The sequence below is a fragment of the Pleurodeles waltl genome, chromosome 7 (assembly GCF_031143425.1).
Source record: "Pleurodeles waltl isolate 20211129_DDA chromosome 7, aPleWal1.hap1.20221129, whole genome shotgun sequence".
Classification (NCBI taxonomy): Eukaryota; Metazoa; Chordata; class Amphibia; order Caudata; family Salamandridae; genus Pleurodeles; species Pleurodeles waltl.
In genome coordinates, this window is record NC_090446.1 from 1,028,186,669 (window position 1) to 1,028,213,496 (window position 26,828).

General features: G+C 47.8%; 1 protein-coding gene across 1 annotated transcript in view; it reads right to left on the reverse strand.

Moving 5' to 3' along the window:
- Positions 1–26,828, reverse strand: part of PRKAR1A (protein kinase cAMP-dependent type I regulatory subunit alpha) — a 252,595-nt gene that overhangs the window by 129,587 nt on the left and 96,180 nt on the right. Inside the window, exon 7 of the mRNA XM_069199844.1 lies at positions 1,512–1,670. Coding sequence (XP_069055945.1) covers positions 1,512–1,670 — 159 coding nt within the window. The remainder of the gene's footprint in view (positions 1–1,511; positions 1,671–26,828) is intronic.

Consider the following 26,828-nt stretch of genomic DNA (forward strand, 5'->3'; position numbering starts at 1 on the left):
TTTCTTTCATAAATATGTACTCCAACAATAACCGATCATCTAGATGAGAGCAGACCTACTACTTTTCTTCTAAGGTGGGATGCTCCTACTAGCACTTGGAGAAGGCCCTAGAGATGATGTGAGGCTTAATAGTAGATCCTCGGAAACGCTATTTTGGTACTCACTGTATGCCTTTGTATTACTGGAATCTAGGAAAGTACATCTTGTAGATTTAGTCACTGATGGCCTTCCCTTTCTTGAGAGTATTTCTGAGGGGCAGAATTTTGCTACTTCAAAGCAAGGCACTGGTGTTAGGGCTAGTTATCCAGTGTACATTTTTATAATCTATGCATGCCGTTTCCTTTTTTTCTTTCTTGTGCAATTACACCTCTACCCAAGAGGTTTCAGATGTGAAGATAGGGCATTCTTGCATGGAAATGTCTTCCATGGTGCAGATGTTGGATCATTCTTTTCTGGTAACTTTCCAGGAGGGTATATACAGGCTGCTTCGTAACAGGCCATAGGTGTGAATAAGAAAACCACTGTTTATATCCTATATGTTTTACCCAGGGTTTGGTCTTCTCTCTGCATGCCTTGATCGTGTATCCTCAATGTAGAGTACCTTGACCTAGAGAGAGGTCTTCTCTCTAAAACACCTCAACAATCACTTTAATAACTACAAAATATTGAGAATCTCTCAGAAGAAGTTCCAGAATGCTCTTCACATCAGTGAGGAAGCTTTTCCTGATATCCTAATGTCTTTTTGCACATTGTAAGGACTATTCCATTGTCTTGTACAGTATTGCAGTATGCCCGGAGACCACAGATATTCATTAGAAAACATGTTTTTATTTGTTCAAAAACTGTGTCAAATTTAGGAATCTCAACCTGAACAGCGGAATAATGTCCTGTCCGATTTGTGCACCCTAGAACAGTATTATCATTTTAAAAGGTATACAGTAGCTAATCCTTTTTATGGCAAGCGCTGCCAATCTGCACTTCTAATTTAAAGAAGCAGTTACAAAAAAGGTTTAGACTGTTGCATTTATAGGTTCAATTGGCCATTTGAAAAAAAATAAAAAATGCTTCAAGTTATGCATTAACATTTGTGAAAATAATTACTTGAAGTGTTTTGGGTTCTTGCGCTTAGGTCTGGCATGAATATTACTGAAGTGTCCACGATTTATCAAAGCCACAGTTTCAGCTTCTATTCTACTAATCAAACTAGTTAGAAAATACAACCCACAAGCAAAACAAATACCTAAGAGTGGCCTAATAATTTGAAATGGAGACGAAAATAATTCCTAAAAAAACCTTATGAGTGAATATTCGCTAGTAAGCTTAGAGGTAAAGGAGACAGAAAAATATGAACCAATTTTATCTCCAACCAGCTTATCTTTGATCTGCACATTACAGAAAATTAAATGAAAAGCCATGAGTACTGACAGTTTCACAAAATAAGTTGTCCTCCTGATTATTCCTCTTATAACTGAACACATCCATGGGTCCAACAAGAACAAGAATGTTCTTACCATAAGGATTCTTCTGTAGCTGTCTCTGTCAATGCCCCACAACTTTACATTTGTCTTTGCTCTCACTGTTGCTGCCCTGGGGGTTCCATAGATCAACGCCAGCTCTCCAAAGCTTCCTCCTTCTCCAATGCTTGTCACCCATTCATTGTTGACATACACCTAAAAGGTAATACAGGCATGTAAATGTTTTTGAAGACCGAATCTGCAAGAAGAATACTAATATTTTTCCATTTATTTCATACAGCAGTGTACCAGGTGCTTACCTTTAAGAATAAAATACTTCATTAAAGATCAGATTTCATTCGGACCCAGAAAATAGTTTAGAACAGCTCCTTATACACAGAAACAGCTACTTATCAGAAACACAGATGTTCCAGTATTTACTGTGGTCTTGATTCTATGTCAGGACTGCAGACGAGGATTAGGCTGTTCTTTCCCTGTTTTATTTCTACAGCAGCCATTGAAAAAGACCTCCTCAAACAAGTCAACCGGTATGAAAATTTAATTTCTCATTAGGCCTAGGGAACATAACCACAACATAATGTCCAATCTGGTGCCAGAGTTGTCCCTCAAAGCCTCTTCACAACACTCCAGCTCCCTTTTTATTTGCTGCTCCAGCAGCCTTTCAGATAAGTCCCTCAGTGTCTCCCTGAATGTTTCTGACTTTGCCAATTATAGTACTGTATTTTATTAGTGAACGTGTATTTCCTTACAGCGCAGTCACAGGAACATTTACCGCTCCTCTGTGGCCGTCTTTCTTGTAATATTTCATCTTTGTTTGGGCTCTGGGCGGGTTTGCGATCAGCTGACTGCTAGAGGGCCACACACCACATCAGTTTTAGCCTCCGCACGATCTTTACCCTCAGTCAGCCGGCGCATCTTTTCTGTGAGTTTCCCTCTCCAGAGAGACGCGCTGGGCTGCTTTCTGGAGGCTGTTTCCCAGCTGTGTCAGCCCCACCTGAAGTCTGAACACACTTGAGCGTAGGACGATGTTCAGTTTATTTAATGGACTTAACACTGGTGTAAATTACACCACTCAGACAAGGGGTTTCTGTCCAAAGGCCTAGTTAGGCCTTACCTCTGCACACTGAGTGCCAAAAGTATACTTCTGAATTGCGGCCCCACCCCCAGGCCTACATTTGCTCTTTGAACGCTACATATTAACTGTACTGGGCTGACTCCAACGTTTATAGCCCTCTGTCCTACAGGCTGTGCCCAGCCTTGATTCAATTATGCAGGACTCAGAGTCCTATTTTGAGGAGGACCCACCAGAATATTTGGAGGAAGAGGAGGCAATTGCCTACCTCTCCATCTATAGTAATTTTTTCCATCCATCCATATGGAAGGCAGGGTCACAGGCGATTGCACCGTTGGAGAGGAAAATGCTTCATCTGGAAGCCCAGTTTTCACAACTCCCCCACCTCGGGGGAAGAAATTGCTGGGCCTTTGGCACCTTTACCATCCCCCTGCCCCCCCCCCCCCACCCCTCCCCCACACACCAGCCAGACACACAATCTGACCCCAGGCACGCAGAAGATCCTGGGGCCCATTTAGATGCTTTTGCCCACCTTAAAAAGGCCTTCATGGCCTCCCACTGTCATGACCGGGGTCCCCTCCATCCAGCACATCAAGGGATCCTTCCTCGCCAGACTTCTTAGATGGTCACTACTCCCCAGCTGCCTCAGACTGCGAGAGTCTGCAGGAATCTAGATAATAGCGCAGATCCAGTAAGCCCTCCATGTTGGTGCAGGACCTCCACCCCCCTAAACCCCCACCCAAACACCTTCCTCGTTCTGACCCAGTCTATCCAATTCCTAGGTTTAAGAGTGGACTCTGTAATAGCTAGGCTGAGACTTCCATCACAAAAACTATCCAAAATCAAAAACTCCGGAGCACTCTGGCCAGGCACTCTACCCCTCTACGACAGATAGCCCGCATTGTAGGTCTCTTGTTATCATCCATCCAGGACATATTCTAGGGCATTATCAGGCATAAGACCTCAAAAATCTCATCTCCACAGGAGTCTCACTTACTCCTGGTCAGTTTCCCCTCTCAAGAGTAGGCCAAGTAACTCCATCCGTGGATGGAACATATGGAAGCCTGGAACAGGCTTGCCATCTTTGGTTCTCAACCTGGTCTGGATATAGAATTTGACGTCAGGCTAGGGTGCCCACTGCGAGGCATTCTCCACAGAAGAAAAATGGTCTTCCGTAGAGCTCTACCTCCATACAAACTGTCTGGAGGTGATGGCGGGGTCCTACGAGGTCATATGCTGGACCAGAGACAAAGCCCAGTGTTGTTGTTCTTCTCAAGATGAACAATGTAGTGGCTGCCCGTTACATCAATCTTCTTGCTGGGATGAGGTCCAAACTTCTCGTCGACTTATCCTGGGACTTCTGGTCCTACTGTCTCAACCGTCCGATCTCTGTCACGGCAGAGCATTTCCCGGGGACAGACAAACGTGGTGGATTGGCACTCATGACATTGGCAGGATGCCAGCCTCTGGCAACTACACCCTCAGGTGTTTCAGGAGATTCTAGACACATGGGGTCCTTTTACGATGGATCTGCTTGCCTCCCACCTTGACCATCAGCTGGACAGGTACTGCAGTTGGAGTCCGGACCCCAATGCAGTGCCAACAGACGCCTTTCTCCAGAACTGGAGCACAGAGGTGGGGTATGCATTTCCCCCCGTTTGCCATGATTATGAGATTGTTGACCCAGCTTCAGTGGTTGTTTCTCCGATCTGGCGGTCTTAAGTATGGTTTCTACTTCTGGATCCCTGAGGGCGTACATTGTCCATATCCTCAACTTTCTGGCCTCCTTGGCTTCAGAAGGCCTAGCTTACAGGTGAATTAATACCTTCAGATCAGCTACTTCAGCAAGTCACACCCCAGCTGGTGGTCACCCAGTAGGAGAACATCCTCTGGTATGCAAGCTCCTGAGGGGTGTTAGACTGTCCATTCCGAACAAACCCAGATACTCCACCTTATGGGATGTAAATACAGTATTGTGCCGTTTTTAAGTCCTGGCCAACAAATGAGTACCTTTTCAGGAAGCAATTATCAGCAAAGTTAGCTACCCTACTCTGTTTGAGTCTCAGACGCCCATGCCTTGGATCTAACAGGTAGAGTATTCACCTCGGATGGGGTTACCATCAGCAGGAACTCAGGAATTCCAGGGTGGTGCCATATCGAAAGTTTCCTGACGTTCTTAAACTGTGTAGTAAGGACCCTGAAGGTTTATGAATATATGACTGAGGACATTCTCCCCATATGGGGAGAAACCATTCCTCATTGCACTTACATGGGGAGAGAACTCCTCATTGCGTTTCATCCCCTACTATAGCCATGTGGGTCAAATGGACCATGCAAGAAGCAAGCATTGACATCTCTTCCCTGGGTGCTCATTCCTTGAGTGGAGCCATGGTTTTGAAAGCACTCTCCTTAGGAGCCCGGCTGGAAGATATTGTTAAGGTAACGGACCGATCTTCTGATTCTACGTTTAAGAGGTTTTACTAAAAACCAGTCCAGCATCTAGCATTCCTACTTGTGGGGAAGCTTTGAATCAGCCTATTCCTCACCTCCGGTTCTGACATAGAATTGAAACTTTCCATTAAGGTAGCTAAAAAAGAATTTCATTCTATTAAGGAAACGGAGGTGAGGATTAGCCCACCCAGACAGTATATTTTTTCCCTCCCACTTTAGATGTATGGTATCAAGATTTGTTGAGGACCCTTTCAGTTAACCTGCAAGTATGGACATCTTGCTTTCTGACTATGCTAACGCCATACATTTATACTCAAGTCCATTCTGCTTCCTGGTGGTTTTACGATAGAGCTGTGTTTTACTCTACTGATTTGTCCCTTCTCAGGGTGTGGTGTTGTAAGGAAATGCCTCCTTGGCATGGTAACCCCCTGACTTTTTGCCTTTGCTGATGCTATGTTTTGAATTGAAAGTGTGCTGAGGCCTGCTAACCAGGTCCCAGCAACAGTGTTCTTTCCCTAACCTGTACTTTTGATTCCACAATTGGCACACCCTGGCACCCAGATAAGTCCCTTGTAACTGGTACCTCTGGTACCAAGGGCCCTGATGCCAGGGAAGGTCTCTAAGGGCTGCAGCATGTACTATGCCACCCTAGAGACCCCTCACCCAGCACAGACACACTGCTTACCAGCTTGTGTGTGCTAGTGAGAACAAAATGAGTAAGTCGACATGGCACTCCCCTCAGGGTGCCATGCCAGCCTCTCACTGCCTATGGAGTATAGGTAAGACACCCCTCTAGCAGGCCTTACAGCCCTAAGGCAGGGTGCACTATACCATAGGTGAGGGTACCAGTGCATGAGCACTGTGCCCCTACAGTGTCTAAGCAAAACCTTAGACATTGTAAGTGCAGGGTAGCCATAAGAGTATATGGTCTGGGAGTCTGTTTACACGAACTCCACAGCACCATAATGGCTACACTGAAAACTGGGAAGTTTGGTATCAAACTTCTCAGCACAATAAATGCACACTGATGCCAGTGTACATTTTATTGTAAAATACACCACAGAGGGCACCTTAGAGGTACCCCCTGAAACTTAACCGACTATCTGTGTAGGCTGACTGGTTCCAGCAGCCTGCCACACTAGACATGTTGCTGGCCCCATGGGGAGAGTGCCTTTGTCACTCTGAGGCCAGTAACAAAGCCTGCACTGGGTGGAGATGCTAACACCTCCCCCAGGCAGGAGCTGTAACACCTGGCGGTGAGCCTCAAAGGCTCACCCCTTTGTCACAGCACCGCAGGACACTCCAGCTAGTGGAGTTGCCCACCCCCTCCGGCCCCGGCCCCCACTTTTGGCGGCAAGGCCGGAGAAAATAATGAGAATAACAAGGAGGAGTCACTGGCCAGTCAGGACAGCCCCTAAGGTGTCCTGAGCTGAGGTGACTAACTTTTAGAAATCCTCCATCTTGCAGATGGAGGATTCCCCCAATAGGATTAGGGAGGTGACCCCCTCCCCTTGGGAGGAGGCACAAAGAGGGTGTACTCACCCTCAGGGCTAGTAGCCATTGGCTACTAACCCCCCAGACCTAAACACGCCCTTAAATTTAGTATTTAAGGGCTCTCCCTGAACCTAGAAACTAGATTCCTGCAACTACAAGAAGAAGGACTGCCTAGCTGAAAACCCCTGCAGAGGAAGACCAGAAGACAACAACTGCCTTGGCTCCAGAAACTCACCGGCCTGTCTCCTGCCTTCCAAAGAACTCTGCTCCAGCGACGCCTTCCAAAGGGACCAGCGACCTCTGACTCCTCTGAGGACTGCCCTGCTTCGACGACGACAAGAAACTCCAGAGGACAGCGGACCTGCTCCAAAAAGACTGCAACTTTATGCAAAGGAGCAGCTTTAAAGAACCCTGCAATCTCCCCGCAAGAAGCGTGAGACTTGCAACACTGCACCCGGCGAACCCGACTCGGCTGGTGGAGAACCAACACCTCAGGGAGGACCCCCGGACTACTCTACGACTGAGTACCAAAATCTGTCCCCCCTGAGCCCCCACAGCGCCGCCTGCAGAGGGAATCCCGAGGCTTCCCCTGACCGCGACTCTCTGAGACCTAAGTCCCGACGCCTGGAAAAGCCCCTGCACCCGCAGCCCCCAGGACCTGAAGGACCGGACTTTCACTGCAGAAGTGACCCCCAGGAGTCCCTCTCCCTTGCCCAAGTGGAGGTTTCCCCGAGGAAGCCCCCCCTTGCCTGCCTGCAGCGCTGAAGAGATCCCTTGATCTCTCATTGACTTCCATTGCGAACCCGACGCTTGTTCTAACACTGCACCCGGCCGCCCCCGCGCCGCTGAGGGTGAAATTTCTGTGTGGGCTTGTGTCCCCCCCGGTGCCCTACAAAACCCCCCTGGTCTGCCCTCCGAAGACGCGGGTACTTACCTGCTGGCAGACTGGAACCGGGGCACCCCCTTCTCTCCATTGAAGCCTATGCGTTTTGGGCACCACTTTGAACTCTGCACCTGACCGGCCCTGAGCTGCTGGTGTGGTAGCTTGGGGTTGCTCTGAACCCCCAACGGTGGGCTACCTTGGACCAAGAACTGAACCCTGTAAGTGTCTTACTTACCTGGTAAAACTAACAACAACTTACCTCCCCCAGGAACTGTGAAAATTGCACTAAGTGTCCACTTTTAAAATAGCTATTTGCGAATAACTTGAAAAGTATACATGCAATTGAAATGATTCAAAGTTCCTAATGTACTTACCTGCAATACTTTTCAAACAAGATATTACATGTTAAATTTGAACCTGTGGTTCTTAAAATAAACTAAGAAAATATATTTTTCTATAACAAAACCTATTGGCTGGATTTGTCTCTGAGTGTGTGTACCTCATTTATTGTCTATGTGTATGTACAACAAAGGCTTAACACTACTCCTTGGATAAGCCTACTGCTCGACCACACTACCACAAAATAGAGCATTAGTATTATCTATTTTTACCACTATTTTACCTCTAAGGGGAACCCTTGGACTCTGTGCATGCTATTCCTTACTTTGAAATAGCACATACAGAGCCAACTTCCTACATTGGTGGCAGCGGTGGGATACAAGACTTTGCATTTGCTGGACTACTCAGCCAATACCTGATCACACGACAAATTCCAAAATTGTCATTAGAAATTGATTTTTTGCAATTTGAAAAGTTTTCTAAATTCTTAAAAGTCCTGCTAGGGCCTTCTGTTAGTCCCTGTTAGCATTTCTTTTAGAGTTTAAAAGTTTGTTAAAAGTTTGAATTAGATTCTAGAACCAGTTTAGTTTCTTAAAAAGTATTCCAACTTTTAGAAGCATAATGTCTAGCACAGATGTGAATGTGGTGGAACTCGACACCACACCTTACCTCCATCTACAGATGAGAGAGCTAAGGTCACTCTGTAAACTAAAGAAAATAGCAATGGGCTCCAAACCTACCAAAGTACAGCTCCAGGAGCTTTTGGCAGAGTTTGAAAAAACCAACCCCTCTGAGGATGGCAACACAAAGGATGAAGATAGTGACTTGGAGGGAAATTCCCCCCCTCCAGTCCTACTTAGGGAGAACAGGGCTTCTCAAGCCCTGACTCCACAAATAATAGTCAGAGATGCAGGTTCCCTCACAGGAGGGACCAACAACTCTGAAATCACTGAGGATAACTCCAGTGAAGAGGACATCCAGTTAGCCAGGATGGCCAAAAGATTGGCTTTGGAAAGACAGATCCTAGCCATAGAAAGGGAAAGACAAGAGATGGGCCTAGGACCCATCAATGGTGGCAGCAACATAACTAGGGTCAGAGATTCTCCTGACATGTTGAAAATCCCCAAAGGGATTGTAACTAAATATGAAGATGGTGATGATATCACCAAATGGTTCACAGCTTTTGAGAGGGCTTGTGAAACCAGAAAAGTGAACAAATCTCACTGGGGTGCTCTCCTTTGGGAAATGTTCACAGGAAAGTGTAGGGATAGACTCCTCACACTCTCTAAAAAAGATGCAGAATCTTATGACCTCATGAAGGGTACCCTGATTGAGGGCTTTGGATTCTCCACTGAGGAGTATAGGATTAGATTCAGGGGGGCTCAAAAATCCTCGAGCCAGACCTGGGTTGACTTTGTAGACTACTCAGTAAAAACACTAGATGGTTGGATTCAAGGAAATGGTGTAAATGATTATGATGGGCTGTACAATTTATTTGTGAAAGAACACCTATTAAGTAATTGTTTCAATGATAAACTGCATCAGCATCTGGTGGACCTAGGACCAATTTCTCCCCAAGAATTGGGAAAGAAGGCGGACCATTGGGTCAAGACTAGGGTGTCCAAAACTTCCACAGGGGGTGACCAAAAGAAAGGGGTCACAAAACCTCCCCAGGGGAAAGGTGGTGAGACAGCCAAAAATAAAAATAGTAAAGAGTCTTCTACAGGCCCCCAAAAACCTGCACAGGAGGGTGGGCCCAGAGCCTCTTCACAAAACAATCCTGGGTACAAGGGTAAAAACTTTGATCCCAAAAAGGCCTGGTGTCGAAACTGTAGTCAGTCTGGACACCAAACTGGAGACAAGGCCTGTCCCAAGAAAGATACCACTTCTAACTCCCATCCAGCTAAAACTGGAATGGCCAGTCTCCAAGTGGGATCAACAGTGTGCCCAGAGCAAATCAGGTGTCACACTGAAGCTACATTAGTCTCTGAGGGTGGGGTGGATTTAGCCACACTGGCTGCCTGGCCCCCTAACATGAAAAAATACAGGCAGCAGCTCTTAATTAATGGGACAAGTGTAGAAGGCCTGAGGGATACAGGTGCCAGTGTCACTATGGTGACAGAGAAACTGGTTTCCCCTGGCCAATACCTGGCTGGACAAACTTATCCAGTCACCAACGCTGACAATCAGACTAAAGTACATCCCATGGCTATGGTAACTTTAGAGTGGGGAGGGGTCAATGGCCTGAAACAGGTGGTGGTCTCCTCAAATATCCCAGTAGACTGTTTGCTTGGAAATGACCTGGAGTCCTCAGCATGGGCTGAGGTGGAACTGAAAACCCATGCAGCCATGCTGGGTATCCCTGAACTGGTGTGTGTCAAGACTAGGGCACAGTGCAAGGCACAGGGTGAAAAAGTAGAGCTGGAGTCTGGAAAAAGGGCCCAGCCTACCAAGAGACAAGGAAAGTCAGCTGGGAAACCAGCTGCAACACAACACCAAAAAGAGAACCTCTCTTCTCAGGAAGAACTTCTGCCCTCTGAGGGAACTGAGCCTATGGAGCTGGAACCTTATCAGGTTGAGCTCTTGGGCCCAGGGGGACCCTCAAGGGAAGAGTTGTGTAAGGGACAAGAAACCTGTCCCTCTCTTGAAGGCCTTAGGCAGCAAGCTGCTGAAGAGTCCAAAGGCAAGAAAAATGGAACACATAGGGTCTATTGGGAAGATGGGCTCCTGTACACTGAGGCAAGAGATCCCAAACCTGGTGCCACTAGGAGAGTGGTAGTGCCTCAGGGTTTCAGAGAGTTTATTCTGACCTTAGCCCATGATATTCCCCTTGCTGGGCATTTGGGACAAACCAAGACGTGGGAGAGGTTAGTCAACCACTTCTACTGGCCCAATATGTCCCAGAAGGTTAAGGAGTTTTGCCTCTCCTGCCCCACCTGTCAAGCCAGTGGTAAGACAGGTGGGCATCCAAAGGCCCCCCTCATTCCACTTCCAGTGGTGGGGGTCCCCTTTGAAAGAATGGGTGTGGACATAGTTGGTCCACTAGAACCTCCCACAGCCTCAGGAAATATGTACATCCTAGTAGTAGTGGATCATGCTACTAGGTATCCTGAAGCTATTCCCCTTAGGTCGACTACTGCCCCTGCAGTAGCCAAGGCCCTCATTGGTATCTTTACCAGAGTGGGTTTCCCTAAGGAGGTGGTTTCTGACAGAGGTACCAACTTCATGTCAGCTTACCTAAAACACATGTGGAATGAGTGTGGAGTGACTTATAAATTCACTACACCATATCATCCACAAACTAATGGCCTTGTTGAGAGATTCAACAAGACATTAAAGGGCATGATCATGGGGCTCCCAGAAAAACTCAAAAGGAGATGGGATGTCCTCCTGCCATGTCTGCTTTTCGCTTACAGAGAGGTGCCTCAGAAGGGAGTAGGATTCTCACCCTTTGAACTTCTGTTTGGCCACCCTGTAAGGGGACCACTTGCTCTTGTTAAAGAAGGCTGGGAGAGACCTCTTCATGAGCCTAAACAAGACATAGTGGACTATGTACTTGGCCTTCGCTCAAGGATGGCAGAGTACATGGAAAAGGCAAGTAAAAACCTTGAGGCCAGCCAACAACTCCAGAAGTTGTGGTATGACCAAAAGGCTGCACTGGTTGAATTTCAACCAGGGCAGAAAGTCTGGGTCCTGGAGCCTGTGGCTCCCAGGGCACTCCAGGACAAATGGAGTGGCCCTTACCCAGTACTAGAGAGGAAGAGTCAGGTCACCTACCTGGTGGACCTGGGCACAAGCAGGAGCCCCAAGAGGGTGATCCATGTGAACCGCCTTAAGCTCTTCCATGACAGGGCTGATGTAAATCTGTTGATGGTAACAGATGAGGACCAGGAAGCTGAGAGTGAACCTCTCCCTGATCTCCTCTCATCAGACCCTAAAGATGGCTCAGTAGATGGAGTGATCTACTCAGACACCCTCTCTAGCCAACAGCAGTCTGACTGCAGGAAGGTCCTGCAGCAGTTTGCTGAACTCTTTTCCCTAACCCCTGGTCAGACACACCTGTGTACCCATGATGTGGACACAGGAGACAGCATGCCTGTCAAAAACTAAATATTTAGACAGTCTGACCAAGTTAAGGAAAGCATCAAGGTGGAAGTCCACAAGATGCTGGAATTGGGAGTAATTGAGTACTCTGACAGCCCCTGGGCTAGCCCAGTGGTCTTAGTCCCCCAAACCTCACACCAAAGAAGGAAAGAGAGAGATGAGAGTTTGTGTGGACTACAGAGGTCTCAACTCTGTCACCAAGACAGATGCTCATCCCATTCCTAGAGCTGATGAGCTAATAGACAAATTAGGGGCTGCCAAATTCTTAAGTACCTTTGACTTAACAGCAGGGTACTGGCAAATCAAAATGGCCCCTGGAGCAAAAGAAAAGACAGCATTCTCCACACCTGATGGGCATTATCAGTTCACTGTTATGCCCTTTGGTTTAAAGAATGCCCCTGCCACCTTCCAAAGGTTGGTGAATCAAGTCCTTGCTGGGCTGGAATCCTTTAGTGCAGCTTATCTTGATGATATTGCTGTCTTCAGCTCCACCTGGCAGGATCACCTGGTCCACCTGAAGAAGGTTTTGAAGGCTCTGCAATCTGCAGGCCTCTCTATCAAGGCATCCAAATGCCAGATAGGGCAGGGAACTGTGGTTTACTTGGGACACCTTGTAGGTGGAGGCCAAGTTCAGCCACTCCAGCCTAAGATCCAGACTATTCTGGACTGGGCAGCTCCAAAAACCCAGACTCAAGTCAGGGCATTCCTTGGCTTGACTGGGTACTACAGGAGGTTTGTGAAGGGATATGGATCCATTGTGACAGCCCTCACAGAACTCACCTCCAAGAAAATGCCCAAGAAAGTAAACTGGACTGTAGAATGCCAACAGGCCTTTGACACCCTGAAACAAGCTATGTGCACAGCACCAGTTCTAAAAGCTCCAGATTACTCCAAGCAGTTCATTGTGCAAACAGATGCCTCTGAACATGGGATAGGGGCAGTTTTGTCCCAAACAAATGATGATGGCCTTGACCAGCCTGTTGCTTTCATTAGCAGGAGGTTACTCCCCAGGGAGCAGCGTTGGAGTGCCATTGAGAGGGAGGCCTTTGCTGTGGTTTGGTCCCTGAAGAAGCTGAGACCATACCTCTTTGGTACTCACTTCCTAGTTCAGACTGACCACAGACCTCTCAGATGGCTGATGCAAATGAAAGGTGAAAATCCAAAACTGTTGAGGTGGTCCATCTCCCTACAGGGAATGGACTTTGTAGTGGAACACAGACCTGGGACTGCCCATGCCAATGCAGATGGCCTTTCCAGGTTCTTCCACTTAGAACATGAAGACTCTCTTGGGAAAGGTTAGTCTCATCCTCTTTCGTTTGGGGGGGGGGGTTGTGTAAGGAAATGCCTCCTTGGCATGGTTACCCCCTGACTTTTTGCCTTTGCTGATGCTATGTTTTGAATTGAAAGTGTGCTGAGGCCTGCTAACCAGGCCCCAGCACCAGTGTTCTTTCCCTAACCTGTACTTTTGATTCCACAATTGGCACACCCTGGCACCCAGATAAGTCCCTTGTAACTGGTACCTCTGGTACCAAGGGCCCTGATGCCAGGGAAGGTCTCTAAGGGCTGCAGCATGTCTTATGCCACCCTGGAGACCTCTCACTCAGCACAGACACACTGCTGGTAAAGCTTGTGTGTGCTAGTGAGGACAAAACGAGTAAGTCGACATGGCACTCCCCTCAGGGTGCCATGCCAGCCTCTCACTGCCTATGGAGTATAGGTAAGACACCCCTCTAGCAGGCCTTACAGCCCTAAGGCAGGGTGCACTATACCATAGGCGAGGGTACCAGTGCATGAGCACTGTGCCTCTACAGTGTCTAAGCAAAACCTTAGACATTGTAAGTGCAGGGTAGCCATAAGAGTATATGGTCTGGGAGTCTGTTTACACGAACTCCACAGCACCATAATGGCTACACTGAAAACTGGGAAGTTTGGTATCAAACTTCTCAGCACAATAAATGCACACTGATGCCAGTGTACATTTTATTGTAAAATACACCACAGAGGGCACCTTAGAGGTACCCCCTGAAACTTAACCGATAATCTGTGTAGGCTGACTGGTTCCAGCAGCCTGCCACACTAGAGACATGTTGCTGGCCCCATGGGGAGAGTGCCTTTGTCACTCTGAGGCCAGTAACAAAGCCTGCACTGGGTGGAGATGCTAACACCTCCCCCAGGCAGGAATTGTCACACCTGGCGGTGAGCCTCAAAGGCTCACCCCTTTGTCACAGCACCGCAGGACACTCCAGCTAGTGGAGTTGCCCGCCCCCTCCGGCCCCCACTTTTGGCGGCAAGGCCGGAGAAAATAATGAGAATAACAAGGAGGAGTCACTGGCCAGTCTGGACAGCCCCTAAGGTGTCCTGAGCTGAGGTGACTAACTTTTAGAAATCCTCCATCTTGCAGATGGAGGATTCCCCCAATAGGATTAGGGAGGTGACCCCCTCCCCTTGGGAGGAGGCACAAAGAGGGTGTACTCACCCTCAGGGCTAGTAGCCATTGGCTACTAACCCCCCAGACCTAAACACGCCCTTAAATTTAGTATTTAAGGGCTCTCCCTGAACCTAGAAACTAGATTCCTGCAACTACAAGAAGAAGGACTGCCTAGCTGAAAACCCCTGCAGAGGAAGACCAGAAGACAACAACTGCCTTGGCTCCAGAAACTCACCGGCCTGTCTCCTGCCTTCCAAAGAACTCTGCTCCAGCGACGCCTTCCAAAGGGACCAGCGACCTCTGACTCCTCTGAGGACTGCCCTGCTTCGACGACGACAAGAAACTCCCGAGGACAGCGGACCTGCTCCAAAAAGACTGCAACTTTATCCAAAGGAGCAGCTTTAAAGAACCCTGCAATCTCCCCGCAAGAAGCGTGAGACTTGCAACACTGCACCCGGCGACCCTGACTCGGCTGGTGGAGAACCAACACCTCAGGGAGGACCCCCGGACTACTCTACGACTGTGAGTACCAAAACCGGTCCCCCCTGAGCCCCCACAGCGCCGCCTGCAGAGGGAATCCCGAGGCTTCCCCTGACCGCGACTCTCTGAGACCTAAGTCCCGACGCCTGGAAAAGACCCTGCACCCGCAGCCCCCAGGACCTGAAGGACCGGACTTTCACTGCAGAAGTGACCCCCAGGAGTCCCTCTCCCTTGCCCAAGTGGAGGTTTCCCCGAGGAAGCCCCCCCTTGCCTGCCTGCAGCGCTGAAGAGATCCCTTGATCTCTCATTGACTTCCATTGCGGATCCGACGCTTGTTCTAACACTGCACCCGGCCGCCCCCGCGCCGCTGAGGGTGAAATTTCTGCGTGGGCTTGTGTCCCCCCCGGTGCCCTACAAAACCCCCCTGGTCTGCCCTCCGAAGACGCGGGTACTTACCTGCTGGCAGACTGGAACCGGGGCACCCCCTTCTCTCCATTGAAGCCTATGCGTTTTGGGCACCACTTTGAACTCTGCACCTGACCGGCCCTGAGCTGCTGGTGTGGTAACTTTGGGGTTGCTCTGAACCCCCAACGGTGGGCTACCTTGGACCAAGAACTGAACCCTGTAAGTGTCTTACTTACCTGGTAAAACTAACAACAACTTACCTCCCCCAGGAACTGTGAAAATTGCACTAAGTGTCCACTTTTAAAATAGCTATTTGCGAATAACTTGAAAAGTATACATGCAATTGAAATGATTCAAAGTTCCTAATGTACTTACCTGCAATACCTTTCAAACAAGATATTACATGTTAAATTTGAACCTGTGGTTCTTAAAATAAACTAAGAGAAGATATTTTTCTATAACAAAACCTATTGGCTGGATTTGTCTCGGAGTGTGTGTACCTCATTTATTGTCTATGTGTATGTACAACAAATGCTTAACACTACTCCTTGGATAAGCCTACTGCTCGACCACACTACCACAAAATAGAGCATTAGTATTATCTATTTTTACCACTATTTTACCTCTAAGGGGAACCCTTGGACTCTGTGCATGCTATTCCTTACTTTGAAATAGCACATACAGAGCCAACTTCCTACAGGTGTTTATTCTGTTTTTCTTCCATCTCAGGAACGGAGTCTTCCAAACAAGAGTAGGAGTTACACCTAACGGCTGTGTTCACAGGAATAAAGAGGGAGCCGGAGCGTCGTATAGGGGCCTTAGGGGGACGATTCTGCAACCGGACTGGACATTATGTTGCGGTTATGTTCGAGGCCTGATGTTGACTTGTTTCAAGATGTCTCTCTGAATTGCTACTGTAGAAATAAAGCGTGGAAAGAACAGCCTAATCCTCACCTCCGTGCCCTTAATAGAATTAAAACTTTACGTTACAACAGCTAGGTAATTTTTCATTCTGCATCGTAGGACCTTTATTAATAGTCAAATCCCTGAAAAATGAGAGAGAGAGAGCTAAGGCCCTATTTTTGGGGTGGAACCTGTGATAGCGTGTGCCAGCACATGAGTATTACTTGTGAGACACAGTTCTATTTAGAAAAGGGCTTGGAGCCCGTCTGTCGCTAATTTGTTGGATTGCGTGGCACTCTTTACAGCCACACAGTTAGTCATGGCTGGCATTTCATAATTTCCGTTCCTGTCCATGGTGCAGGGACCAAGCACTGATTGATGTAATTTAATTAGTGCTCGCCCACTGTTCCCAAACATGATTGCAGTACTATTTTGTTCTTTTTAACTTCTCCTGTGGTGCAAGCAGAAGAAGTCTGACTAGCAAAAATGTGCTCACCAGGACAAACAAAATTGCAAAGTTATTTTTTTTTACAATTAACATTTTGTTTTATTTTGACAAGTCTTCTCTTCTCACTTTGCACTCCCGATTTGTTTTGTTTTCGCTTGTGGGCTTTGTTCTCAAAATATGACTATTATCTTGCTCTAAACATTGCAAAACAACATTGTTTTTTTTTTGTGTGTAATTTTCTTATGTGTAATATTCTTGTGTGTAATTTTCTAAATTATGTTTCAACACAATCGTGCAGTACACCGCAGTCCACCCCACTACAACCCAATCCACCCAACTCCAATTCAGAACACTCACCTCAATAAACTCCAATCCTCCCACCCCACTTCAATCTGCTCTAATCCAAAACAATTGGCCCCAATCTAATCCAAAACAATCAGTTCCCCCTCTAATGCGGCCTCCACTCTAATCCACAACAATCTGGCCCACTCCAATTCAAAACAGTCTTCCCTACTCCAATCCAAAAGCCTGCCCCACTTCAATTCAAAACAATCTGCCCCATTCTAATCCTAAACAGTCTGTCCCACTATAATCAAAAATATCTGCCCACTCCAATCTGTCCCAGTACAATCCAAAACAATCACACCCACTCCAATCTGCCCCTAACCCAATCCGAAACAATCTGCCCTATTCTAATCCAAAATAATCTGCACCACTTCAATCCATGAGAATCTACCCCTCTAAAGTCTGCCCCACTGCCAGTCCAAAACAAGCTGCCCCACTGCCAGTCCAAAACAAGCTGCCTCACTGCCAATCCAAAACAATCCAAATCCACCTCACTCCATCCTGCTAATGATAAAAATGCAGCATGTTATGCTTGCATCAAGCACTGACAAAAAAAAAAAGCCTTTTCCTAGTCAGCATACTTTCCCAGAATGGATTGTACTAGCAGTAGCCTCTCAGAACCAGTTTTTTTCCAGGCTCATGAAAGAAGGTTCGCATAACACCTGCCGGGAAATATTACCTCTAATAATCCATATTTTCTTGTCAATGTTTTATTTTTATCTAATTCACTCAACATCTTCAGACATCTGCTGTCAAGTGTAGCATTTTTTCCTTGCTGTCTGACCAGGTTTTTTTTTTCCAAGTGCCATCCTTGTGGGAGGAAAAAAGGCAGTCACCCTTGAGTTATGTATGGTTTGTCTTCCTGCGAAAGATTCAGTCTCTGAATTTAACATCTGTAACGGGAGGTCAAAAAGAGACAGCTGGCATCAGACTCAAAGGCCAAGCTAGGAAGCCTGTCTTTGTCTACCACCTCCTTGATAACACCACCACAGACAGATGTCTAAGGAGGGAAGCTCAAGTGGCAAGCAAAGATCACCTGACCACTCCCAATGCCATCGAAGACTGACAATGCCCTAGAGAGCCTCCCCTATGGCTTGCTAGCCCTCAAGAGTTTGACAACATACCTGCAACCTTCAGAACTTGACTTCTGGTGTTTGAAGAATGATGTGCAAGATAGACTGAAATCAGTGTTTGTTGAAGACCTACAGATCACCAAAGCCTTGCACACTGTCAATGTAAAAGAGACTTCATTCAACAGTGACCAAGCCACTGCTGAAGAAGAGACAGCAACCACATCTCAGTTGAAACTGGAAAAAAACAACAGATGACTACCTTTGCCTTCCTAAACTTTGACGAAAGGATCAATAGCTTTGTCCACTGTCCATTCAACTTATTTAGTGCTCTCACATCCTGGGATACCCTCCTTGCAGGAGCAAGAACAAGACTCTCCCTCAAAGACACAAATAGAGGAGACAAGCACCACTCCATTTAACCATCATCTCCAAGTGCAGCACCTTGGTCCATTACAATCACTAGGCCTATAGTTCCATTTGGTGACCGAGCACAAATGCCTTTGAGACATCCTGATCTTTCACCACCTATGTAGTCCTTTTTTGGAGCAGCAGGATGATGTCCTGTAGGGCAATCATGTGGAAATGATCTGACAGAATGGAGTGATTTAGTGGCCTGAAGTCTGTAACAGGCCACAGAGTCCTGTCCTTTTTGGGGGATAAAGTAGTTCAGGGAGTATACTCCTTCAACGAACTGTTGTGGGGCACCTATTCAATGGCCCCTTTGGCTAGGAACTCTTGAAATGTCTCCTTTAGCAGTCAGATGGTAGAGCCTGAGGACATAGCAGCTAGGTGTTATCTTTAGAGACTTAGTGTGGAAATCCAGGCAGCATACCTGCTGCACCCATTTGTCAAACGTTATTTGCACTCATTGAAGACGGAAGAATCTGTCTCTCAAACAGGTGTTGAGCAATTGGTGGAATTTCTATCAAGTCACCGTCCTAGAAGCAGAGGCACACCTACAGAAGCTGCATCTCCCCTTGCCTCTACTGTTACCACAGTATCCACTTCTGCTACAAAATTTGAGTGCTTCTTGGTCCTGAAAGGGCGGTTGCTGGAGATGCCACTATTTCAGAGGATGACATGCTAAAGGATATGAAAAGTGATGGATGGAATGCTTGAATTAATCTAAGCCACTGGTATTTACTCGGTGCCACACTCCAGTTCCTCGTTATTTTGCACACCATTCCACCTCAGTTTGAACCTAGCTATATGCAAAACAGTCTTGACTCTGCTCCAATGAAAACAGCCCGGCACAAACTGCCAATCAGGGACCCCCCTGAACCAGAACACAAGCAATCCAGGACTGGTTTTGTCCTTGATATGAGGTCACCACCCAGGTACAGCTTGGGTTCCAGTGACGAAGTGTGCACGTGAACCACATCTGGACATACCCATCCCACTTAGGGTGACATACTAACGTGTACAAAAAGTGATGGACGAAATCCTTGAATTAATGAACAAGTAACTAATCTTTGGAAACACCTTATCTAGTAGAGACAATATCTAGCCATAGATTCCTTACCTTTGAATTTCACTAGGCGTCAGACTGGATCCGGAAGACTTTGTGAGCAGTATCCCTGAGTGCATGTAGGTGGCACTGATTGGGTCCATGCAGCAGCCATGTCCGCATCACCTATATTGGAACTACCTCAGCGTACTGACAGTTAATTTTCATGACTTTCTACATCAGGAGCGTGAGCCATTAAATGCACTGGTGTGTCCAAACTAGGGCCCTGAAGGGGATCATCCCTAACTCTAGAAATCTGTCTGCAGAGCTGGCAGGATGGGTGGGTTGGTAAGGAATCTACAGCTAGATATTGTCTCTACCAAATAAGGCATTATTGAAGTTAAGTAACTTGTTCATTTGATAGAGATTTCTAGATGTAAATTTCATACCTTTGAGTAGATACCCAAGCAATACCAACCTCGGTAGACTATGGACACATTTAAACTAGGAAGTCCTGCATGACCGAACAGGCAAAACGACCATCCCTGCGGACCTGACTGTCCAGGAAATAAAAGTTTGGTAAACAAGTGCAGGGATGCCCACGTTGCTACCTGTCAGATGTGCAGGACTGGGACTCCACTCATTAACGCAGCAGTCGTAACTTTGGCTCTGGTAGAATGAGCCCGCAGGCCGCCAGGGGATTGCTTCTTGGCCAATGTATAACCAATTTCAATGCAGAGAACCACCCATCGTCAGACGGTCCGTTTCTGCACCGCCCAACCTTTACTGGGGCCAACATACCCTACAAAGAGTCGATTGTTCACCCAGTACTCCATGTGCCACCGCCGGACGTAGACGCCACTAATGATCTACCAGGCATTAGCAGCTGAGTTTGTCTGCTCTGGTGTTGAGAACCTGCCAGATGTTTAACCACAAAGAATATGCCCTGCTGTTTCAGGCATGGAGAGAGATGCAGAGCCTCTTAACCAAGTCCACGACCCCACATCACCCTGCTTGTTGCAGTACTACATGGTAGTGTTGTTGTCCATGAACACCTGCACCAGCCTTTCCTTGATGGAGGATAGAAAGGATTTCAATGCCAGTCAGATCACTTGGAGCTCCAGCAAGCTTATGTGGAGTCTAGATTCCACCAGAGACCAGAATCCTCTGATCGCCACCTCTCCCAGATGGCCGCCCATTCAAGGATTAACGCATCTGTCACTACTGTCAGAACTGGTTGAGGAAGGGAGATGGGTCAGTATCTGACCCAATTGTGGTTCGTTAACCACCACTGCAGGTCCTTTACAGTTCCCTCTGAGATCTGGACCATGTAGGAGAGATTCCCCTGATGCTGTGGCCACTGGAACTTCAGGTCCGACTGCAGAGCCCACATATGCAATCTGGCATGTGTCCCTAATAGGATGCATGAGGATGGGGCCTAGAAGCCTCAGAGTCACTCACTGAAATCCACGATAGAGGCTGAAACATCGATATCATAGCCGGAATGTCCTAGACTCGCTGCTCGGGAGGATCAGCCCAAAAATGCATTATGTCTAGAACAGCTCCAATGAAAAGGAGCATGTGAGAGGAAGTCAGGTGTGACTCTGGCACATTTATAGTGAACCCCAGCGAATGCAGGAGGTTCACCATAGTCCGGTGGTGGGAGATGTCAGACTGGAGCAAGTCCACCTTCAATAGCCAGTTGCCGAGATAGCGGATGACTGGCACCCCTGAACTCTGCAGATGAACTGTGACCACCGCCATCACCTTGGTGAACATCAGAGAGGCGCTGGTAAGACCAAAGAAGAGTATGGTGAAATGAAAGGGCTTGTGGCCTATCATAAAACTGCAGGTAACATCTGTGGGCAGGCAGCACAGCAAAGTGGAAATACGCTACTATCCAGTCTCCTGGGTCCAGGGCAGAAAAGACCTAAGCCAATGTGAGCAGCTTTTTGAGGAAGAGGTTGGTTTGCATATCTAAGATAGGGTAAAGACCTTTGTTCATTTTGGGAATCAGAAAGTAGCAGGCATAGCAACAACTGCCTACTTCTGACACAGGAACCATCTCTATGGCTCCCTTGGCCAAGAGAGCTGTGACTTTCTCACAGAACAAAGACATATGATCCTCCGTTAGCTGGTTGTGAGATCGAGGCATACGTGGAGTGGAGGACTCCAAGGGGAGAGAGAAGCCCTCTGAATGATCTGCAAGACTCATTTGTCCGATGTTATGAACTGCCATTGGTAGGGATGATGTGCGATTCTGCCACCAACTGGACACCCATAATCTTGAAGGGCAAGATTAGGAGAGTTTAGGGGCTGCAGCTGCCTGGGGTGGTGGTCATTGAACCAGACCTCTGGCTACCTGACCCACAGGGTCAGTGTGATCTGCATCCACACATAGGCTGTGAAGCTTGCAAGGGACAGTGCCTGGAAAAGGGTTTGCGCAGTTGAACGTCCCTTCCATATCCATCAAAGGGCATCCCTGAAAAAACAGATGTTTTCAGCCAGGTGTGGTGTCTGAGCTCCACCGTTCGTGAAACCCACTATGCCCAGCGAGCCAGTTGTGACTAAACCACAGGAAATCGTGAACTTTGCTGCGTCTCTCCGCCCTTGACCGCTTGGTAGAGAATGTTCAGAGCCTCCTCTGGAACCTGTGGCAGCACTTGCACAACTGTGTCCCACTAAGCATTAGAATAGTGGCCCAATAAGCATAAGGTGTTTACTGACCGCAATACAAGGTTGGTGGAAGGAACCCTCTTTTCGAAGCTACTCAGACTCTTGGATTCTCGTTTGGGGGTGCTTCTGGGAACGTGCGCAGTAGAAGCTTGGACCACTAAGCTCTCAGGGGTAGGGTGTTGGTTGAGGATGTTTGGGTCCCCCAGATGTGGGGCTGTGGTGGCAGGCAATTTTCCCATTTACAGGAGCGCCTGTGTTGGGCTTGGACCACCTACCTAGTAGGACATCTGTTAGTGTTTCAATGGAAGGGAGCATTGGTTCGGAATAGGAAGCTCTTGGCTGTAGCACTTCTGTCAAGATATTAGCCTTGACTGCCACCGAGGGTAACTCACGGTCCAGAAGCTCAGCCACCCTCTTCACCATAATAGCATATGTTGCTCCCCCCTATGTAGATACGGTAGGGGAAGAAAGCGTGCCAGCCTCTGGAGATGTATCTGGTCCGCTGGCATCACCTAGTCCCTCATACTAGTACATGCTTTCCTGGCATTGTAACTGGTATTCTCAAGGGCCCATTCTTCCCCAAGAACTAGCCGTTTATAATAAGGCTCAGGGCTGACCTAGGACACAATTGTCTTGTTGGCGCTGGAATCGGCGCTGGTTGGCTCCGTGTTGGCGCCACTGCGAGCACAGGCGTTTCGGATAGTGTTGGGGGAAGGTCACAGTGGCACAACCAGCCTCGTAAAATTTTGTATTTGAGTGGGGTTTGCTCCGGCTCAGAGATGTCAATTCAACCCTGGCAACAGCTCCAAAATAAATAAAAAACGTTCCTCAAACATCAGTGTTCCGTCATTGCTTCGGCCAACAGATGAGGAGTTGGAGAAGTCGAAGCATATATAGACTTCTAATGCTTCTTGTGCCCCTTTCCAGAGTGTCTTGATGACTTGAGTGGAACGAAGAGGACTTGGGGCTCCTGGAGTGGTCCCATTACCTTCCTCTCGACTGGGACTGAGACCTTTAAGGAGTCACGCAACAGTGTCAACTGCCAGGTCACTAGCAGCTTTGGGGACCACTCCCTCAAACCCTTCAGTGCATTGGTCCAACAGTCAGAGCATGACTTGGAGCCGTGGTCGCTCTTGAGACACCACAGACACCCAAGGTGTGGGTATGATAACAGACACGGCATAGTGACAGGCGCCACAGGTTTTAAACCATGTCTTCGCATCCTTGACACACCAGGGAGGAAAATTTCTCAAAAAAGAAGCTGTAAAACGTGTAAAAAAAAAAAAAATGGATGTCAAAAAATGACAGAGAGGTAACTTGTCTCCCAATCAGCGCCAACTGGTGTGGAAAGAAAACAACTGATGTCAGCGTGCCAAGGTGGCGCCTATATAGGTGACGCATGCAGGCGGCTGGCTCACTATATGTGGTGCACACCTTTAGGTGAGGCACCCTGTACTGAGTCCAGGCAATCCTTAGTGATAGTGTAGGAGGTTCTAGATAACCAGTGCTCTCAAGAGCATAGCTGTGACCCAGGAGGGTGTAAAGCGGTTGCAAATACCACACATCAGTCGGTGATATACACACAGGAAAGAACCACACCAGTGTTAGAAAAATGTGTTATATTTATTGTGTAACACACTCTCTAAAACTACCTTTGGTATATCTCCTAACCGGAGATATGAACATGATTATAAATTATACTTAGCAACAGGTAAGTAACGGCATAAAATAACATGGGAGATGCAATCCCGGGTCAGTGTCCATAGGATAACATGGGAAAGTCACAGTTGGAGTTTTCACAGTTTAGGACCCTTCCCACAGGACCTTGAGGAAACCCACTGGGAGAAGGCAGGTTAGATAGTGCCCTCACCCGTGGATACCCCGAACAATCGGAGCCCAGGTGCATAGGGGGTCAAGTTGTGTCAGACCCTCCCATTGAAGTCAATGGGGACCTTGGGTGTTCAGCTGCTATCATGACCAGTGGACCAGGTTGGTGGAACCAAGGTGTGGATTCCTGAAGAAAATGACCTAAGGAAAGAGGGTACAAAGTCCAGACCACCCGGAGTTCCCAGGCGGTGCAGGAGGTCAATGCCCACCCTTCTGAGATGCTTCCCTGTTGGACAGTGGACGAAGAAGTGCAGCTGTGGAGTCCAGGTGATGCAGGAAGATCCCAGGAGTCATCCACGAGCTGTCCCATGCCACTCCTCGAATTGCAAAGGAGTCAGCAGGACCATCAACAAGCATTGGCAAATGCAGGGAAACGTTGCCCAGATTTTGCAGGATTTGTGGGGACCAGCAAGGTCCAGGTGACCCAACCTTGGCAGTTAGGTCAGGGCCAGCCCTCACCACATAGGAGGACCAGTAGGCATTGATGGAGCCCCAAGCAGGACCCTCTGGCAGCAGGCACAGTGAGGCCTCAACAGCACAGCAAAGAGTGATGCCCACGTCGCAGGACTTGCAGAGAGGACGTCTTTCTTGAGGACGTTGTTCTTACAGCCAAAGAGTACTGGCGGCCAGGGCTTCTTGGAGCTAGGAGGTCTTCACACTCAACAGCCAGCAAACAGATGAGGTGCACAGGGGTTCCAGCCAAGTAGCTCCAGCGAGAGACCACAGACTTCCCAGTTGCAAGGAAGTGAGGTCAGACCTCTAGAGAGTCCCAGAACCACCACGTGTGTTATAGGGCCTGAAAGTCTGTGGGACAACAGGATCACCAAGCCGTTCATTGAGGTGCCAGAGGATGCAGGACTCCTTCACTCCAAGGGAGATTCCTTCCTGCTTTCCTAAATGCAGGCAGAATCTCTGGCTCTGGAGGATGCATGGCCACAGGGTTGCAGAAGTGTTTGCAGACCTTGGAAATAAACTTGCAGTATGAGCCCTCCTACTGGTTACAGTCATGCCCTTGGTTCCAGCGTCCAGACTTGCAGACGGTTCCTTAAGTCCTGTAGATGAAACTAGGGTCCCCACCCTCAGGGGAGCCCTTAGGTAAACCAGGAAAGGGGTCGGACACTTACTGCAGTGACCCACCTATCACCGGGGGTCAGGGGTGTCACCCAGCTGGACTAACCAGTCAGATGCTTCCAAGGGCCTCTGCCATCTTATTTCCAAGATGGCAGAATCAAGTGGTCACCTGGCAGTGCTCTGTGTACCTCCCTAGGGTAGGAGCTGGACGGAGGGTGGGAATGCTCAATCCCCTGTCCTTTGTGTGGTTTTGCACCTGAGTGGGAACAGGGGATTCCTGCACTGGTGCAAACCATTTTATGCAAGGAGGGCACCAAATGTGCTCTTTAAAGTAGTCTGGTGGCACTCAGAGGCACCCCCGCCCCAGTGACACCTATTTCTAAAGGAGAGGTGATCACACCTCTCCTTTACAGGAAATCCTTTGTTCTGCCTTCCCCCTTCCCGAGTTAAGCTCGGCAGCAGGAGGGCAGAACAGTGTCTAGGGTCGGCAGCAGCACAGGCTGGCAAGCAGACCCTGCAAGGCTGTACAGACAGACTTTGAGGAACCCCCCCCTATGGAACTCTGAGTACATGGTATCATGCAACTGCCATTGGAAACGGTGTAGTTACATGATTCCAACATGTTTGATACCAAACATGCCTATGTTTGGTGAAGCCATTATGTAGTTGGACAACTTGTGTTGAACAGTGTCCAGTAGATACCTTAGGATGGCTTCCCCGCACTTACAGAGCCCAGAAAATTGAGTCTGGGATTTGTGGGGGCACCTCTGCTCATGCAGGGGTGCCCTTACACTTAGAACCATGCACCCTGCCTTTGGGTGACTTACAGGGTAAGAGTGCAGTGACCATGAAATAAGGAAACCCTTATATCTGAAGTGAAAGGTGCATGCACCATTTCACACAGGCAGCAATGACAGGCCTGTAGTCACAGTTCGCACTATACATGCTGCGGCCCATGGGGGAACCCTGGTGTAACACTGCTGTGGGTACCCAAGTACCATGAACTAGGACTTACATGGGTGCACCAGTATGCCAATTATGGGATCTTAAATGTTACCACAGAACTAAATTTAGAGGACAGAACAGTGACACTGCTGATTAAAGTAAAAAAATACTAACACCAGGCAAAAACTGGGGGCAATTACACCAGAATGATGCTACTTTCCTACAAAGCGGACATCACTTCCAGGGTGGACGACAATGCTGTGCTAAGCCGATCAATGCCACATACTGACGTTCAGGGTATTGCTCACGAAAAATCTTCCAGAGCCAGTCTGACACCAGGCTAACAAGCTAAAGTAGCTGCTCTGGCTTTATACAGTTTGGACTTAAGTGGTTGCCAGAATTAACAGCAATTAGAAGCAAAGTAATATGCAAAGGATCTGCCAGGCGGGGAAGGGTAGGGGGGACAATTACTTTAGAAATGTAAATATGTAAGGGGATGTCAGGGGCTGAAAAAAGGACCTGAAAATTGTTAATCTTTTCCACTTTATTCTTCAGAAATAAGCACATAGAATCAGCAGCTAGTAGCCCCTTAACTACTGAGGCTAGTAGCCCCTTAACTACTGAGGCTTTTTCAGCTCAGTGCAGAGCCCTTTTTTGTCTATTGGAGTTAGTTCGCACTTCAGCCTTAATAAAATTTTATCCCACGCAAAGCATCCACATCAAATTTGTGCACTCCCCTACCCCCCCCCCAACATCATGGGGATTCTAACGGTACTAAGATGTGTGGATTTCCATGAAGGGACTGAGAAAATAAACAAAATATAGTTACGTTATGTTATGTTATGTTTTTAGGGGGAAAAATGGGAACAAGAATTGCTCCACAAAAAAAAAAAGTGTCTAGT